Source organism: Protopterus annectens, chromosome 6.part0 (assembly GCF_019279795.1).
Source record: "Protopterus annectens isolate FY-2018-M chromosome 6.part0, PAN1.0, whole genome shotgun sequence".
Classification (NCBI taxonomy): domain Eukaryota; kingdom Metazoa; phylum Chordata; order Ceratodontiformes; family Protopteridae; genus Protopterus; species Protopterus annectens.
Window position 1 is genome coordinate 1,071,689,021 of NC_056737.1, and position 20,914 is coordinate 1,071,709,934.

Genomic DNA, 20,914 nt, shown 5'->3' on the forward strand with positions numbered 1-20,914 from the left:
TCTTCCTCTCGGGGCCTCGGCGCAGTTGAGCTCTGCTCCGTCCTCTGGTTCGGAGCCCGTGGTCTCAGCTCTGAGGAAACTGCTGTCTTCTTCGGAACCGGCAGACACCTTGGGGCCAAGACACCGGTGCCTTCAGCGCCATGAGGAAGGTCATGTCTGCTAAGGCTTTTACCTCTTCAGATCCTTCCTCTTCCTCCCCTAAATGGCCCCGTTCTGTCTCTGTATCACAGGTTCCTACCAAGCGTTGAGACCCAGAGCCTCAGGTAACCCAATCGGGCGACAGCTGCTCTACGGAGACTTCACACTGATGAAGTCCCTAGGAAGAGACTGTGCAAGAGGAAGCACTTGGATTCCCCTCAGGAATCCTTGACATCAGACACCAACTTGGAGGAATCAGAAGGTCCCCACTGTCCCCCTCAGAGGATGTGTCTCATTTGCAGACATCCTAGAAATACTTAGGCAGAGGGGGTGACTGGCAGTCCCTTACCCCTACTGAGGATCAGTCGATGCTCCTGAAGGCCTTTGGGTCTCAACCTTCCACCTCCTGGGTTACTCCGCCCTTCGAATTAATGGACTTCATCACTCGAAAGGCGTGGGAATTTCCTGATTCCATGGAACTGGACCCTCGGAGGCCCAACAAATTTATCATCTCCCCTCAGGATAAGTCCTTTCTTACAAAAGGAGTCCCCATTGATGCCATGGTGGTGGCGGCGGCCACCAAGAAAGAGATGTCCGAGACCTCTTCTGTCCATACTCCTAATAGAGATTCCATGACGATGGACACATATGGGAAACGCATCTTTAGTTCTGCGACATTTGCAATGAGATTGCTTAACTATTTAACCTGCTTTACCCGTCTTCATCGAGATCTTCTCAAAGAACTTGGAGATATTCTACAGGGCAACACAGATGATACTGTTTCCGAGAAAGTGATGGCACAGCTTAACACTCTTAATTCCATTGTAAACTCGTCCATGCGGCTCATTTCTTATGCAGCCAAGGGATCGAGCCAGGCAGCAGGTTCAGCGATAGCTCTGCGGAAACGATCCCTGGATGCGCTTATGCTCCTTTGCGGAAGCCTTCAAGTCTTCCTCTGTTAATACCGCATTTGATGGCTCTTCCTTGTTTAGGCCTGAAGTCAAGGAGACACTCACTAGGTGTGAGCAGGAAGGAAAGACTCTATCTGCTGTAGGAGTCCGTTTTTCCACCCCTACTAGACCGTACCCCAAAGGGCAGAAAGGTGGAAAAATGTGGTTCCGTAAGTCCCAAGGAGCTTTCCAGAACACACGTAGTGAACCCCCCTTCAGGGGCAGAGGAGGGGGTTATAATGGTAGATGACGCCCAGGCGGCAGAGGGGTTCTGCAGAACCAGGGTGACAGGGAGCAGTTCCTTGGCAAGCCCTATCAGTGCTCCTGGGAGGAGGCCTGACTGTCCTACTCTGGGGGCAGTCGGGGGTCGCTTGGCTTTATACCCAGATGCCTGGCTAGGAATTGCATCAGATTCCTGGGTAAGAAGCATAGTTACCATAGGTTACATCATTCCCTTGTACGAAAACCGTTTAATTCGTACAAGAATCCCAGATGTTCCACCCAGTCTGCGGAATCTAGCAGCCATAGAAATTCAAAGGCTGCTAAAAAAAGGAGTCATCCAGCCAGTTCCGGCAGACCAGATAGGATCCGGAACTTACTCCAGGTTCTTTATAGTTCCAAAGTAAACAGGGGACTGGAGACCCATGTTAGACCTCAGCAAACTCAACACCTTTGTCAAAAAGGAAAAGTTCCGGATGGTCATGCTTCAATCGATACTTCTGTGTCTCGAAACGGACAATTGGATGTGCTCTATAGATCTCAAGGATGCGTACTACCACATCAAAATGGCCAGGCCATCCAGAGATCATTTGCATTTCCGGCTGGGGGCCAGTCATTACCAATTCCAAGCTCTGCCCTTTGGTCTCACCACAGCCCCCAGAGTGTTCACCAAATGCATGGCAGTGGTCACGGCTCACCTGAGACATTTAGGATTCCGGATGTTTCCATATCTGGATGACTGGCTCCTCACCACCACCACCAGGCATCAACTGATTTGCGCCAGAGATTACACTATCAACCTGTGTTCCAGGTTGGACATAACCTTACATTTCAAAAAATCTGCTTTATTGCCATCTCAGCATATTTCCTTTATAGGAGCAGATCTAGTCACCACCACCTCCCTGGTCAGATTGCCTCTAGAAAGAGTAATATCTTTGCGAAGTCAAGTGTCCCATTTGTTAATGGAAAGGAGAGTTCCAGCATTCCAGGTTCTGAAGCTGTTAGGCACCATGGCAGCTACACTCATAACGGTTCCTATGGGACGAATGCACATGAGGATACTACAATGGCTACTATTCACACAGTGGTCTTATCAACAGCTTCCAATGTCACACAAGATTATTCTGACAAATGCATGCAAAAAGGACCTTCTTTGGTGGTTGAACAGCCGCCAAGTTACTGTAGGTTGCCCATTTATACTTCCCCCTCCCACAGCCACAGTGACCACGGATGCTTCCCTGATAGGGTGGAGGGGGCTATTTCAGGGAAGAATTGTTCAAGGCACTTGGTCAGACATGGAATCTCATTTGCACATCAGTGTCTTAGAGTTGAGAGCAGTGTTTCTAGCGTTGCACCACTTTCATGACTCTCTACCTCGAGAGACGATTGCAATACAGACAGGCAACATGTCAGTAGTCTGGTACATCAACAAGCAAGGGGGAACCAAGTCTTACCCCTTATGCCAAGAGGTCCTGAGACTTTGGGAGTGGGCTGTATCCACCAGGCGTTTTCTGATAGCAATGCACATACCCGGGTCATCCAGTGTGATAGCGGACAAACTGAGCAGAGTCATTCTGTTGCCCCACAAGTGGTCCCTTAAAGAACGAGTGGCGGAAAGGATATTCCGCAGATGGGGCCAGCCTTGCTGTGACCTTTTTGCATCCCTGATGAATGCAAAATACAGAAGCTACTTTGCCCTGTACCCCCCACCGGGGGACAACCCAAGGGATTCACTTGTACACGATTGGCCCTTGGGTCTCCTATATGCCTTCCCTCCAATCCCTCTGATTCCCAGATTCTTACAGAAAGCCAAAGCCTGGGAAGGACTGTTATTCTAATAGCCCCGTTTTGGCCTCGGCAGATATGGTTCCCCTTCCTACAGCAATTCCAAGTGGAAGAACCTTGGGTTCTGGACCCAGTGCCAGACCTTCTGGCTCATTCATCAGGAGTTCTTCATCCCTTTCTTGTCTCCCTCAAACTGACAGCTTGGCTGCTCCACTTCCCAACCTAGCCTGGTCACATGATTTGTCTCCAGCGGTTCAACATATTTTAGTTTCCTCTCACAAGGTCTCCACCAGGAAACTGTATTATAGCAAATGGAGGTGATTTGTTCATTGGGCTTCTCAGCATGGTATTGATCCTTATTGATTTGTTCATTGGGCTTCTCCGCACGGTATTGATCCCTATTGATTTGTTCATTGGGCTTCTCAGCATGGTATTAATCCCTATTGATTTGTTCATTGGGCTTCTCAGCATGGTATTGATCCCTATTGGATTTGTTCATTGGGCTTCTCAGCATGGTATTGATTTGTTCATTGGGCTTCGCACGGTATTGATCTCTATTGATTTGTTCATTGGGCTTCTCAGCATGGTATTGATCCCTATTGATTTGTTCATTGGGCTTCTCATTATGGTATTGATCCCTATTGATTTGTTCATTGGGCTTCTCAGCATGGTATTGATCCCTATTTGTTCATTGGGCTTCTCAGCATGGTATTGATCCCTATTTGTTCATTGGGCTTCTCAGCATGGTATTGATTTGTTCATTGGGCTTCTCCGCATGGTATTGATCCCTATTAATTTGTTCATTGGGCTTCTCAGCATGGTATTGATCCCTATTGATTTGCTCATTGGGCTTCTCCGCATGGAACTGATCCCTATTGATTTGCTCATTGGGCTTCTCAGCATGGTATTGATCCCTATTGATTTGTTCATTGGGCTTCTCAGCATGGTATTGATCCCTATTGATTTGTTCATTGGGCTTCTCAGCATGGTATTGATCCCTATTGATTTGTTCATTGGGCTTCTCAGCATGGTATTGATCCCTATGTCGCCCCTATTCATAGTATTATGGAATTCTTGACTTCACTCTTTCACGATGGTGCGGCAGCTTCTACGATAAGGGTTAAATTAGCTGCCATATCTAACTTTCATGTGGGATGCAGTGGTTCAAACATTATGTCCCACAGATTATGTAAAGCCTTTTTGAAAGGGACTCATCACCTTAGGCCACCTATCAGACATTCTGTTACTCCCTGGAATCTTAATTTGGTGCTATCTCAACTCATTCTTCCACCGTTTGAGCCTGCATCATCTTGTCCTTTGAAGTTCCTTTCTTGGAGGACAATTTTCCTAGTGGCTATTACTTCGGCTCATAGAGTTTCTGAACTACAAGCACTCTCTATCAGGCCCCCATATCTCGTCTTTCACCCCGACAGAGTGTCTTTTAAGAACTAATCCTACCTTTCTTCCTAAGGTCTGCTTCGAGGCAAATCTGAACCAGTCTATTGACCTTCCTACCTTTTTCAGACCTCATGCTAATAGAATGGAGTACGTGTTACATAAGCTTGATGTTCACAGACAATTGAGATTTTATTTTGACAGAACAAAATAATTTAGGAAATCTGATGAACTATTTGTTTCCTATGCAGACAATGAGAAAGGTTTGTCGGTATCCAAAGTTACATTGTCCAAATGGATTGCTGATTGTATAAAATTTGTATATTCCTCAGCTAAACAACCTTTAGAACGTGAGGTGAAAGCTCATTCTACCAGGGCTGTTTCTACATCTTTAGCCCACTCAGCCCGTCTACCTTTGGACACCATTTGTGCAGCTGCTACTTGGTCCAAACCTCATATGTTTATCACTCATTACAAAGTGGACAGGCCCTCCAGGGACAGGGCTTCCTTTGATTCCACCGTTCTCAGGAATATACTCCCGTGAGTCGCCCTGGATTAGGGTGCTTGGGGTGCTACCCATGTGTAAAGAACAAACAGCGAGATTGAACAACTTCACATAAAGCAGTTATGTTCTTACCATAACGTTCCGTGTGAGTTGTTCATCTCGCCTTTGTTCTTGCACTCCCTCCCACCTTCCCCCTTCAGGTTATGGAAGAACAGGTATGACTGGTGGTCTGGGTTGGTCTTGCTAATGTCCTTCTTTCCAACCAGATTATTGTTTAGCTATTGTAAATAGTTATGTACTTTGTACATTGTTTATATTGGGTTGCTTAGTATGTTGATGTCCTTCAAGGATGCATCTGCAGTCCTAACAAATGGGTTGTCCTGTCGTCAGGCAGCCCTTCGGTCAGCCGGATTCCAAAGTCTGGGTCTGGCCTCGGCTGGTGTTGCACTTCACCCGACGTCATCTCTGCTGGTCTTCGGGTATAAAGGCTTCAGCCGACGCCATTTTCCTCAGTCTTTCTTGCCGCGTGGCGCCCGAAGCAGAAGCTGTTCGCAAGTGCCGGTCGGTCAGATCCAGAAATTACTACTACCGAATACTACTTCGAAGACTTCTAAAAAGCTAAGTACCCCGTTGGGGACTCTTTCTTGCCTCAGCCGATGTCAGAAAAAGTAAATAACTGTTTAACTTGTGGGAAACAAATACCTCATAAAGATTTCCACTCTTACTGCTTACCTTGTTTAGGCCCAGACCACGACGTAGCAGCCTGTTTAGCCTGTGCTTCCTTCAACCGACGAACGCTTAGGCATCGGTCGGAGTTTGCTGAACAGTTTTTCGGCTCAGATTTTGCATACATTATGACGTCGGATCCTCCGACTTCTCAAATTGTTAAAAAACGCAAAGAAAAAGACCGACACTCGCGGTCCGCGGTTTCGGCCGAAACCACGGTTAAGCAAACCGCGAGTGTCTCGGTTTCAGCCGAAACCGAGCAAACGGGTCAATCTTCAGCCGAATCCATGACTACTACTGAGGCCCCTGCTACCCTAGTTGAATCGGCCTCTGAAGTTTTGCCTACTAATGTGGTTCCTTTAGAATTGTCGGACACCATCCCTTTGGATGTCTCTCCCTCACACAGGCCCAGTTCCAGTTCTCAAATGCTTACTCTGGCAGAGGATCTCATCTCTTTAATAAGGGGATCCCAATCTCACCCAGACAGGGCCTCTCAGCCTCCTGAAAAGAGACCTAGAGCAGAGCCCCCAGAGCCAGTGTCCTCAGATGATTCTTCTGATGATTCAGACATTACAGACCATCCAGAGGCTCCTTTTTCTACTTATGAAGATTCCGATGCTGAAGAATCTATTCCATCTGCCTCTCCACCAGAGGAATTTTCCTTTGGGGAAACCTTACATGCCATGAGAGAGCAATTCCAATGGCAGGGACAAGATTTCTCAGATTCAAGAAAAAGGCTTAGGACCTTTCTACACTTACCGCAACATAGGCCCTTAGCTATACCTCCAGTTCTTCCTGTTGTGGATGATGCATTTAATGATGATTGCACTGCTCCTGATACTTTACCTCCAGCCCCTGCCAAACCCGATAGGTTTTACAGGGTACCGGACACTCATCACCACCTATACAAGGCCCCACTTGCAGATCCTGAGACTATCTCCCAGGGGCCTAAGGCAGTAGCCGACCTCAGCAAAAACCCTCTCCTTCTGAAAGGGAATCCAGGTCCTTAGAGAGATGGGGTAAAAAAGTTTACACCTCTGCTACTCTCTCAGCTAGAGCTTTGAACTGTCAGTTTCATATGATCCAATACCAAGAGTTTATGCTTGATCAGTTAACTAAGAAACTGTCCTCTGATGATTCCTTAGATAAGAAATATGTTTTAGAAATGGTGAATAACATTCAGCAGGTTAGTAACCATTCTTTAAAATGTGGCTATGATGCACTGGAGGCTTCATTTAGATCAGCCATGACTGGCACAGTTATAAGAAGGCATGCATGGTTGAAAGAACAGGTCTTGCCGGATCATGTTAAAGCAAAGCTGTTAGATGCTCCTATGGATAAAGCCAGTCTATTTGGTTCTCCTGCCCAGCAAGTAATGAAGAAAATGGAAGAGAAGGCAAAATCTGTACAAACAGTTAAAGATTTCTTACAGGTTCAGCCCCAAGGTTTAGCAGGAACTGGCCTTCCAAAATTGGTCCTTTCCAGACTCCTCTAAATCTCAGAGAGGCAGGAATAGACGCCCAGAGGCAGAAATCAATCCAGAGGAGGTGCCTACAGAGGACGCCAGTGGCAAGGCAATAACCAGCGAGGCACAGACACAACCACTGCCACTGCAACAGGACAATCACAGTGACTTGGCTCTGACACCGCCTACCAGGGAACAAATAGCAGCACCCTTAGGCGGAAAGTTAGCCTTATTTTCAAAAAATTGGCACTATATCACAAAAGACAAATGGATTTTGCAGACTATAGACCAAGGCTACAGGTTTCATTTCCACACCTTACCAGTAAAAGAGGAATGCCAAACCTACCTCCAAATCAGAAAACAGAAGCTCTAAAACAGATAGCTCAATTAACAAAGATGAGAGCTGTGGAAAGAGTACCACCAACAGAACAGGGCAAAGGATTCTACTCCAGACTCTTCCTAGTACCAAGAAAAGAGAAAAGTTGGAGACCTATTCTCGACCTGTCCGCATTAAACACATTCATCATTGTTCCAAAATTCAAAATGCTGACCTTACAGCAACTTCTTCCCATGCTGGGCAAGGAGTGTTGGCTGGTAACTCTAGATCTCAAGGAGGCATACCTGCACGTCCCCATACGACCAAATTGCAGAAGATACCTCAGATTTCTTGCAGGATCAGAGCATTATCAATTCTCAGCATTGCCCTTTGGCTTATCTACTGCCCAGAGTATTCACAAAATGCCTGGCATCAGTAATCGCTCATTGCAGGCTACAGGGAATCCAAATTTATCCATACCTGGACGACTGCCTGATACAAGCGGACAACAAAAGCAAGCTGACAAAAGACTTACAAAGAGTCATTTGCTTACTACAAGCCCTGGGATACACAGTCAATTTAAAAAAGTCAAGACTAATACCATCCCAAACAAGAACATTCTTGGGTGCAGAATTGGACACAGTAAAACAGATGGCATTCCTAACTGCAGAAAAACAAGAACAACTCCCTCTTTACTTCTTGGCATTAACAAAGCAGAACAAACAGCAAGGAAAGTACTGCAGGCCTTGGGCTTCATGGCATCATGCATAATCCTGGTCCCCCATGCCAGGCTGCATATGAGAAAACTACAGTGGTACCTAAAGAATTTATGGTCTCAACACAGGCACAGCTTAGAAACCGAAATACCACTAATCCCATGCCTGAAACAAGAGTTCCTATGGTGGGCTCAAGCATGCCAGTCAAACCCAGGCTTGCCCTTCCACAACTTTCAAGCAAGCCAAACCATCACAACGGATGCCTCAGACCTAGGTTGGGGGGCCCACATGCTGGACAAATGCATACAAGGATTATGGACCCCAGATCAACTGCACCTGCACATAAATCAAAAAGAAATGCTGGCAGTAAAACTAGCAATCCAGAATTTCAGACCATTCCTCAAAGAAGGCCATTTGATGATAAGGACAGACAACACCACAGTCATGTGGTACATCAACAAACAGGGAGGCACTCATTCATACCCCCTATGCCGAATGACTCTGGACCTATGGAATATGGTTCTGAGCTACAACATTCAGTTACAGGCAATATTTGTACCGGGAAAAGAAAACATCCTAGCAGACATGTTAAGCAGAACAACCTCGGATGCTCACGAATGGATGCTACACCCGGACATCTTCAAGGCCATCACACAGAAATGGGGAATGCCACAAATAGACCTATTCGCATCCCCACTCAATCACCAGCTCAAGAAATTCTGCACAAGGACATACCACCCACTTGCATGGAAGGTGGACTCTCTATCCTTCAGTTGGAAAGGCCTGACAGCATATGCATTTCCACCTCTTCCTTTGATGCACAAGGTACTACTGAAAATCAAAGAGGAGCGTCCAAGGATAATTCTGATAGCTCCAAATTGGCCAAGACAACACTGGTATCCATTGCTGAGGAGCATGTCTCTGGGGAGAACGTGGACACTACCCCTGATGCCTTTGATGTTAACTCAGAACGACTACAACATCATGCATCCAAATCTAAAAACTCTGCAACTGACTGCCTGGAACATTACATAACAGCAACTAACCCAGATTTATCCCAAAGGGTTAAAGACATTATCCTGGAGGCCCGCAGACCTTCTACAAGAAGGAACTATGCAGGGAAATGGAAAAGGTTTGTCGTTTGGAGCACTGAAAGAGGAAAAGATGTGTCAAAGATAGATATTGCCAACATCCTGGAGTATTTGGCAGAGCTTCTCCATACAGGCCTGTCCTATTCCTCCATCAAGATACATGCATCAGCTATTTCTGCAGAATACAGCTTCGATCCCCCTGTCTTCTCACATCCTCTACTCAGGCAGTTCCTCAGAGGAATCAAGAATGTAAAACCTCCTAGGAAACCACCATTACCAGCATGGGACTTGAACTTTGTGCTAGAAAAATTGACACTCCCTCCATTCGAACCAGCAGCAACAGCAGATCTTCAACACCTATCCTGGAAAACTGCTTTCCTACTGGCAATTACTTCAGCAAGAAGGGTTTCGGAACTACAGGCCTTAATGGCAGTACAAAATCTTCCATCAAGATAGAGTATCCATGAGAACTAATCCTACATTTATGCCTAAGGTGGTATCCAGAGTGTCTCTAAACCAGGCAATCCACCTACCTACCTTCTTTCCCAATCCACAGAACAGGGGGGAAAGACTGCTGCATACCTTGGATGTACATAGACAGTTGCGCTACTACCTGGACAGAACCAAGGGCAATAGAAAAACTGACCAGCTTCTAGTAGCCTATGCAACAGGAAGGGAAGGAAAAGCAATTTCCAAACAGACAATCTCCAAGTGGATAGGAAATTGCATAAGATTCTGTTACTCCTACCATGGAAAGCCAATTCCACAGAACATAAGACCTCACGCTACAAGGGCTACAGCCACTACCACAGCTTTCTTACGAGGAGTGGCTACCAAGGACATTATTGAGGCGGCTACTTGGACCTCCGTGCATACATTTGCCAAGCATTATAACTTACCTCTATACTCTAGATCCCGAGCAGGGTTTGCCACTGCTGTATTGCAAGGGATCCTAACTACACCATAATTCTATTTCCTCCTCCCCTAGTTTGGCTATGGTATTCTACCCATTTGTTAGGACTGCAGATGCATCCTTGAAGGACATAATACAGTTTTGTACCTACCATAAATGTAGATGTCCGAACAGGATAGCATCTGCAGTCAGGATTACCCACCCTCCTTCCCCTCTGTGGTATTCCTAGGGTATTTACCCTCCTAATAGCTAGCTGGGGGGGGATCTCTTATGGTGTATTTGTTTGTATATATGTACATACATGCTTATTTTTTGTGTTTGCCTACCTTTTTTTTGGAAACATTGGCATTTACCCAAAATTTAGTTTTCCAAGAGGGCAACTGGCATCTGGGGCAAGAAACACTGAGGAAAATGGTGTCGGCTGATGCCTTTATACCCGAAGACCAGCAGAGATGACGTCGGGTGAAGTGCGACACCAGCCAAGGCCAGACCCAGACTTTGGAATCCGGCCGACCGAAGGGCTGCCTGACGACAGGACAACCCATTTGTTAGGACTGCAGATGCTATCCTGTTCGGACATCTACATTTATGGTAGGTACAAAACTGTACTTTTTCTTGCTGGTTCAGCAAACTAGATCTGGGGTTGGTAGGAGAGCATCATGGGATAGGGACTGTGCCTCGAGCTAACTCTAAGATCTTGAGCTTGGAAAGCGGGTGACTCGGAGCCGATCCACCCATGTGTAAAGAACAAAGGCCTGATGAACAACTCACATGGAACGTTATGGTAAGAACATAACTTCTTTTTATACTGTAAACAAAACTTGGGAAATACAAATAAACCAAAGAAATCCACTAGTCAGCAGTGAAGCAAAATAGCAGACCCACCAGTAATTTAAAAAGATTTATTGAAGCGCTTTTCGTTGCCACAATAAAGCAACTTCCTCAGAAAAAATTCACAGTAAAGAAAAAAACGGTGTTATTTGAATGATTAGAAGCAATTGCTTAATTAGCCACACCTCTTTCCTACCACATATTTAAAAAGACATTACACATTACTATACTAAACAAACCTGACTAACCATGTTATATTAAAAATGAATTATACATACATCATGGTATAAAAAAAATAATATATATTATATTCTATTAAAATAGACAATGCTAGCTATAGATCAAATTCAATTTAACATGAGAGGTGGCCCTATAAACTTACTTCTTGAGGAACACAAACTTGTATGGCAAATTCGTTTAAATGCATTTACCCTCCAGGCTTAAATGACTCATGCAACATTGCCTGTTTGCTTAAACTTAGAAGTCTGGTACGTTAGATATTGATTGTTGGGATTATACTGTATATATGAATTTTAGTCATATTATTAGTGTAGTATTGTCTATTTTACTATAATATATATTAGTTTTTTTATACCATGATGTATGTATAATTCATTTTTAATATAACATGGTTAGTCAGGTTTGTTTAGTATAGTAATGTGTAATGTCTTTTTAAATATGTGGTAGGAAAGAGGTGTGGCTAACTAAGCGATTGCTTCTAAGCATTCAAATAACACTGCTTCTTTACTGTGAATTTTTTCTGAGGAAGTTGCTTTATTGTGGCAACGAAAAGCGCTTCAATAAATCTTTTTAATTACTGGTGGATCTGCCGTTTTGCTTCACTGCTGACTAGTGGTTTTCTTTTTATACTGTCACGAGAGACCAGTGTAAACTTGAACATATGAGCTTTACAGTTGAGAATTCTAAAGACAAACGTTGTGAAGAATACACTTTTTTTTCACAAATTTAGCAAAAGCTTTCCCATTATCGTCAGTAGAGGGATTAGTATCTCCAGGTGTTTGCAGACACCACCACAGTAATGTGGTACATAAACAAGCAAGGGTGAACCTAGTTTAACCCGCTGTGAAGACTAGCCATGGTTGCCTGGGATTTAACTTTTCAGCACAATCTCACTCTGCAAGCATCTTGCGTACCATCGGAGCAAAATGTGGCAGACAGCCTGAACAGGACCAGGACAAACCCTCACTAGTGCAAACCAATTCAGGGGCATTCCAAGAATTGATCCAGCCATGGGGAATAACTCCGATAGATTTTTGCCTCCTCACACAACAATCAAAGGACTCCATGCAAGAAGGCCTGGAAAACTCATGTTTTTTTTTTCTTTTCCTTGTACAGGAATATTCCGGTTTATTTTTCCACCCTTTAACTAATAATCCAGGGTTATTCTGAAGATTCAGAATGACTCCCCAGAGATCAATGTGGCTACTCCCTTCTGGCACAGGCAACAGTGGTTCTCCCTCCTTTTGGAAATGGCCAGGGGTAATTACCACAAGTTCTTTCACAGAATGGACCTATACACACAAGAAAAGGTGTGTTTGGTACACCCCAGCCACAAACAACTGGAAATGACTGCCTTTTTTTTCCTGAGGATATGCGGCGGGTATAATTACTAAATGGAAGAAGTTTTCTTAGTTGGTGCCAATAAATGAATGAGCACCTACTTAGGCATAGTGTTTTTCTGGCTTAGTTGTGTGAGTTACTATCCTCTTTCCCTGTTGCTTTACAGCTGGGGTTCATTTGTTGGCCATTTCAGCATGTGTGTCCATGGATCATAGGAGGTTATTAGGCTATTGGCCCTGAGGCCCTTATACACCTAGCCAAGAGTTTAGCCCATGTTTAGACGTCAGCACCCGATGCCCCTGCCCAGCAGGGACATGGGTGGAATCCAGGGTTGTATTTTCTGTTTCCCATCCAGTTATCCGGGTTGTGCTTAAAAAGGGGTAAAGAGGTACTTTGCTTGATGTGAAGAGGGAGTCTGTTCCATAGAATGGGGAGTCTGTGGGACACAAATCTGTCCGCTGACAAGTCCTGTTGATGTCAGTCCAGGTTGAGGCCGAGAGTGCGGGTTAATCAAGTGGAGCTTGACTTGCAGATATGCAGCAGTCCCATCAAGGAGGGGTCTGTGATCACCATGTATGCCAGACAGAGGTCACCTCTGAGTAGTCCCTATGAAACTGAGTAGAGGGATAGGCCTGCCTGTGTATAGTAGATGTTTGAGGCCCTGAATTCTCTTGGTGAGGGACCTCTGTGGTCTCTCCAGCTGCTGTGTGTGCTTTGCTAGGTACATGACAAAAGGGGCATTGTACTGAATAATGGGCTGCATAAGGGAAGAATACAGGGATGTTATAACCTCCTTGTCCCTAGATGAGATACCCTTACTTATGATGTGGGCCATGTAGAAGGCTTTCTGCACAGCGGAAGCAACATGGTGGTCAAAAGTCAGGTTGCTGTCAACCTGGGTGCCCAAATCCGTCATGACTGATTGCGTGCTTAGGGTGTTATTAATGTGATAATTTGTATGGACATCACTCTCCCCAAAGGGGATGATGATGCATTTTTTGGTATTCAGTTTGAGGCCATGTTTTTGGCACCAGTCATTTGTCTGAGTGAGACCCTCTTGGAGGATGTCCACATCACTAGGGAATTGATGACAGCACCCAGCTTGCAGTCACCTGCAAACTTGGTCAGCCATAGCCCACTGGTTTTGGCCTGCGCCTTAGAAAAGTAGATAACAAATAACAGAGGCCCCAAGACCCAACCCTGGGGTACACCACTTGTTACGGGTCTACTGCTTGAGATGGCTTCCCCTATTTTGACTAGGTAGATTATCAGTGAGCCAGTCTGCTAACTGTCTGGTAATATATGGATTGATGCCTAGATGAGAGAGTTTATCTATTATGCCTGAGTGGGGAATAGTGTTGAAGGCTTTAGCCAGGTCAAAATACCTGATGTGCACTGTCCCCCCCCACCCTGTCCATGGCTTTGGAGGCTGTCTCAAAGAAGTTGACCAAATTTAACAGACATGATCTCCCCTTGACAAAACCAAACTGTGTGGGATAGAGTGTTTGGAGGTTGCCAATGTCCTTGTTAATGAGGTCTATGATAATCCGTTCCATGGCATTGCAGATCAGGATAGTTAGGCTGATGGGTCTATAATTTCCCGGATCGGTGGACGTTCCACCTTTGTGCAAAGGGATGACAATGGCTGTCCTCCACTTGGCTGGGACAAAGCCAGTACTCGGGCTTTGGTTGAATAGGGTGCCTAATGGTGCTGTAAGTGCCTACCTGAGTTCATGTAGGATGCAGCCTGGGATGTTATCAGGTCCCTTGGAGGCTGTATTTTTTGCCTTTGAGAGAGCAGTGATGACCTGTCCCTAGATGTAAGGGAAAGGGGGCAGGTTCTGGGGATGTCCTGATTTACTGATGGGGGGGGGGGCAGAGGTGTGAAGTTTTCGCTGAATCTGTTCGTCAGCAAGTTTGCTATATCTACGGCATTTGTATATGTGGTGTCCTTGACCAGCAGTTCTGAGATCTGGGTGCTTCCTTTGAGGTTGTGGACATGTGTGAAGAAAGCTTTATGATTGTCTCTAGTAGATGTGGCCAATTTGGAGTCTGTTTGTTTTGGAGGACTTCACTAGTGCTCTTATTTGGTTGTTCAGGCTAAAGAGACATTGCTTCCAGTTGGGCATTTGCTCCTTCTTGGTCTTGGACAGCAATATTTTCCTGTTGTTATAGAGTTTATTTATTGCAGATGTCCACTAGACAGGTTTACTTTTCCTCCCGGAGGATGATTTAGTCCTGTCTGGTATTCCTAAGTCCATGCATCTGTATAAATGCTCGTATAGTGTTTTGGTGTACTTTTCAATGCAATCTCATCTGAAAATGCTTTTGAAAGGGGTGTTGCGTATCAAGCCTCCTCCTGAAGATCGTAATTGTATGTTCGAAAAAGTAACTTTTGCTCCATTTGAACCAGCTCATCAGGCTGAGTTGAGGTTCTTATGAAAAACAGTCGTACTAATTGCTTTCTACTTTACAAGAAGAGTATGTGAGTTGCTGTTATTGTGGGCCAACCTTATCTCATTTTTCACAAAGATATGGTTTGCTTATCCGTAGTTTATGCCTAAGTGGTACTTGAGTTTACTTTGGGCCAGATTGCTCCAGCTCCTTGTTTTCTTTCTAAAACCTCAAAATGAAGGAGACAAGATACTTCATACCCTGGGTGTCCAGATGTTTAAAGACACCTGGGTTACTGTGTTGACAAAAGAACTCCGATCGGTTGTTTGTTTCTTGTGAAGGTAAGACAAAAGGATGTTATGTGTCGAAATAGAGTATTTCCAAGTCATTCAATTACTTTTTGTTATGCCCATCACAACTAGAATGTTCCATGCTGGGTCAAGGCTTATTCTACTGGGGCATTGGCTTCATATGTGGCTTTTTTGGAAAGGTTTGTATTCTAGAAGTATAGAAGTATTCTAGAAGCAGCAACTTTGTCCTCCCTGCACTCTGTTTTACAAAGCACTACAAACTAGATACCTTCTCCTGGTCTAGGGCTGGCTTTGCCAAGACCATTCTTCAGGGGCCCTTGGACCCCCCTCCTTCCTCCTCCTAGTCAGTCTAAGCTCTGGTCATTTACCCATAGAGCTAAGGCTACTACAGCAGTGATCCATATGATGAACATAGTAAAGATGTGTAAGTTAACTTATGAAAACAACAGATGTTTAAAAGAGCACAGCTGCAGTAGATGCTCCCTCCCTCCATCCCCCTTATTTTTGTATGCATTTGTTGTCATGGTAAAGACCTTTATTTTTGTTTTCCTAGCATTTAATTGTCAAGGCTTTAGCCTCACTATCTCTGCTGGCATAGAAGCTATGAAGGGTTTGGTGCTCAAACCTGCTGTCTTAGTCCACTTATCTTGAGCTGACTAATGGTTTGTGTGCATTGAATGTGCCATGAAACTTTTTAAGTTGGCCAGCTGTTACTTCCTCGCAGGGTATAACCCTATTTAGCTAAGACTGCTGCAGCAGTGATCATGCCAACATCTACTGTTATGGTAAGTTTACTTACACAGCTTTACTTTATTGCTGCTTCTTGGCATTTGGTTCGTTGATTTGTTTCTTAACTGGGATGTCCTGTGTGTGGAACTTTTATGTTTACCTTGTTTGCTTGAGTACTCATTAGGGTCATCACTTAGTAGCTCATGCATTAGAGATACTGAAATGGCTCTAGGTGTGCACATGAGTGTATGCCCCACTAAAAGGCTGATGTGGGTATAGAATATGAATTAACCTGTAGTGTGACAAAGCAGAGCCTCATCTCTTTAAGGGTGGTAATGGGTCTGAGCTGCCAAAGGTAAATGACAGCTGTGGTGGTGAGATTTCTGGGAGAATAAAGAATCATGTCAGATAGACCGAGGTCTGTGGGAGAGTGAAAGGAATGCTATCGAAGGACAAAGCAATGGATGCTTTGAGGCCCCTTCTAACAATGTCGGACAAGCAAGGTCAGTAAAAACCTGAGTTGTCAGCTGCCTGGAAGAGGGCTGTTTGAGCAGAACAGACTGAAATAGAGATACTTCTTGTATAAAAGGTGAGTGGCTGGTAATTATTTCTAAACCAATAGGTGCAAACCTTTACTGGTATGTTTTCCGTTCTTGAAGTTATTAAGGACAAAACGATGTCCATTTGATGTTAAATGTAAACAGCTTTGGATTTTAGAAACTGAAGTCTCTGAACTTAATTTTGACCTGCTGTGAAATGGAAGTATGTTGTAAAGATGATTTACTGAATGTAAAACCCCATATTCCTCTGCTTGGTTAAAAAAAAAAAAAAAAAAAAATATATATATATACACACACACGTGTGTGTGTACCATTCTGCATTCTAGTATTTAAATTTCATTAAAAAATATGCACCATTCTGCATTCTAGTGTTTAAATTTCATTAAGTATTCATTCTGCGTTCTAGTGTTAAAATTTCATTAAGTACTGGTAGTAATAAGAGAGCGAACCCTTGCAGATGCAATGAATTGCAGGAGATGTTTGAGTAGGGAAACTACTATACTAGCAGGGAGAAGCACCGAGTTGAAGGAGGCCAACTTGTGACAGATAAGAAGCAAGGGGCTATATTTAAGTGTGTGTATGTGTGTTTGTATAGATATGTATGTATTTATATACATATATATATATATATATATATATATATATATATATGTATGTATCTACATATACATTGTATAGGTATGTATGTGTGTGTGTGTATGTATGTATGTATATATATATATATATATATGTATATATATATATATATATATATATATATATATATATATATATATATATATATATATATATATATATATATATATATATATATATATATATATATATATATATATATATATATATATATATATATATATATATATATATATATATATATATATATATATATATATATATATATATATATATATATATGTATATATATATATATATATATATATATATATATATATATATATATATATATATATATATATATATATATATATATATATATATATATGTATGTATATATATATGTATATATATATATATATATATATATGTATATATATATATATATATATATATATATGTATGTATATATATATATATATATATATATATATATATATATATATATATATATATATATATATATATATATATATATATGTATATATATATATATATATATATATATATATATGTATATATATATATATGTATATATATATATATATATATATATATATATATATATATATATATATATATATATATATATGTATGTATATATATATATATATATATATATATATATATATATATGTATATATATATATATATATATATATATGTATGTATATATATATGTATGTATATATATATATATATATGTATGTATATATATATGTATGTATATATATATATATATATGTATGTATATATATATGTATGTATATATATATATATATATATATATATGTATGTATATATATATGTATATATATATGTATATATATATATATATATGTATGTATATATATATGTATATATATATATATATATATATATATATATGTGTGTGTGTATATATATATATATATGTATATATATATATATATATATATATATATATATATATGTATATACACATATACATTTCTGTAGTACATATTTTATGCATATACACAAGTACAAGGTTTACATTTAGGACAACAGTCCCACTGCTTATGTCACCAGAGGATTGTGGCAGTAACTTCAGGAAAAGTATTAGGGGTATATCCTATTTATCGATGTTTTATGATGATCAGGTGACAGTAAATCTTTCTGTATATAGAAACAAGAATGTTCTCTGAAATCCAAAACAAGAACAGTGATTCATGTTCTAATTAAGTTGTTGTACTGTCCATCCAAGCTAGGTTCATAGGTTGGTACTAAGCTATCGGCCCTAGGGCCTATACAAGCCTAGCCGCCAAAATTCCCTGGCTATTTCTTCCCACACTATTTACTTCCCTGGACCCCTGTCTAGCAGGGTGACTGATGTGATCCCTGGGGTGAATTTCCTTTCTCCCATCCAATCGTCAAGGTTCCTTTTGAAGAGGGCCAAAGAGGGGCTCTGCTTGACATGTATGGGCAGTCTATTCCAGAGTTTGGGGAGTCTCTAGGTCAGGAACCTATCCCTCCAGCATGTTTTGTTTATTGTGATGACAAGGTTTAGATCCCTGGAGCGTGTGGCTCTGAGGGATTGGGATTTCTTTGTGTAGCATGTCCAACAGCTCTGGGTTTGACATGGCCTTGTATGTAAAGCAGAGATTGCCTCTGAGTAGACGATATGTGACAGAGTATAGCTGGAGTTTAAGGCAGTCAGCGTAGGGTATCCGCTTTAGGCCTGTCATTCTTTAAGTGAGGTATTTCTGTGGCCTTTCCAGTTGTTGCAGATTTAATTGGACTAATTATTGCTAGATGTTTTCTGTTCTCATGTGTAATAATTCTGTTCTTATTTATTTTTTTTAGATATTTTATCGCCTTTATTTGGAACACTGGTGTCTTCTGTTCAGGTAAGATTTGCAGCTCAAGTTTACACTGAAATCCTGACTGTCATAGTGAAAATTGATTACTTTGTTTTCTGTAAAAAATTAAGCTTGATGGAGACTGTAATTTGGGTGCTAAATTTAGCAGAAATGTGCATATTAATGGCATTTTGCTGCCAGCTCCTTTGGTACAGTGGAAAAAGCCCTGATTACAGTTCAAGCAACCTAAACTCAGACATCAGCTCCTTGTGTCTCCTGAAGCTGGCATGAGGAAAGAGACAAGTCTGGCATTACTAACTCACCTCTCCTTGTGAGGAGAGTGTAGGAGTGCATACCTAGGGCAAACATCCTGAAAGCTAAGTCCCTGGTGACCAGAGACTTCATGAGAGCACAGAGCTATCCTGAGGGGTTACGTCACTAGTAGAAGTGAGTAACATGCTCTTGGTGATGATGCTCTGTGTGTGCTAAACCATGGGTTTGTTACTGAGCATGTGCTGTGGGGTTAGGGGCGTATAATGAACACCGAACAACCCCTGCTGTCTGTCTAAATGATGGCTCCTCTGTCAGCTGTTACCTACATGAAACAAATGGGCCAGCTGATTGAGAGGTTGTGATTGTCATCGTGCAGCAGGGGCAAGATGTACTAAACAATTAATAGCATGTTAGTATATGTAGGTATTGCTAATATGTTACATTATATTATGCTGTTCTGATATAGTCTTTCCATTCTGAAAACAAAAATAGCTGCAGCAGATCTCAGAGAAAGAAGACATGTTTGGTTATTGCACTGAAAAAACTGTAGAATGATAGGAAGAAGCACTACTTAAGAGAGAGTGGTGAGCATGTGAAATACCTTGTGTGAATGGTAGCAGATATTATACTGGTGAGCATGTGAAATAGCTTGCATGAATGGTTACAGATGATGTACTGGTGAGCACGTGAACTATCTTGTGTGAATGGCTGTATGTAATGTATTGATGAGCACGTGAACTACCATGTGTGAATGGTTATAGACTGTACTGGTGTGCCCGTTGACAACTTGTGTGAATGGTTGTAGATGATGTACTGGTGAGCGCGTGAACAACCTTGTTTGAATGGTTATAGACTGTACTGGTGTGCCCGTTGACAACTTGTGTGAATAGATAATATACTGGTGAGCACGTGAAATAGCTGGTGTGAATGGTTGTAGATAATGTACCGGTGAGAGCATGAACAACCTTGTATGAATGGTTGTAGATAATGTACTGCGGAGCATGTGAAATAGCTTGTGTGAATGCTTGTAGATAATGTACCAGTGAGCTCATGAACAACCTTGTGTGAATGGTAGTAGGTAATGTACTGATGAGCATGTGAAATACCTTATGTGAATAGTTATAAATAATGTACTGGTGAGCATGTGAAGTAACTTGTGTGAATAGTTGTAGAAAATGTATTTATAAGCACGTGAAATAACTTGTGTGAATAGTTGTAGATAATGTACTGATGAGCATGTGAAATAACTTGTGTGAATAGTTGTAGATAATGTACTGATGAGCACGTGAAATAACTTGTGTGAATAGTTGTAGATAATGTACTGATGAGCACGTGAAATAACTTGTGTGAATAGTTGTAGATAATGTACTGATGAGCACGTGAAATAACTTGTGTGAATAGTTGTAGATAATGTACTGATGAGCACATGAAATAACTTGTGTGAATAGTTGTAGGTAATGTACTGATGAGCACGTGAAATAACTTGTGTGAATAGTTATAGATAATGTACTGTTAAGC

The 20,914-nt window shown here is 42.0% G+C and overlaps 1 protein-coding gene across 3 annotated transcripts in view; it reads left to right on the top strand.

Annotated features, from left to right (window-relative positions):
• The window catches only part of TDP1 (tyrosyl-DNA phosphodiesterase 1), a 2,057,997-nt gene that overhangs the window by 193,508 nt on the left and 1,843,575 nt on the right, over positions 1–20,914 (top strand). For all 3 annotated transcript variants that reach the window (XM_044074699.1, XM_044074698.1, XM_044074697.1), the window contains one exon: positions 19,128–19,171. In XM_044074699.1, coding sequence (XP_043930634.1) covers positions 19,128–19,171 — 44 coding nt within the window. The remainder of the gene's footprint in view (positions 1–19,127; positions 19,172–20,914) is intronic.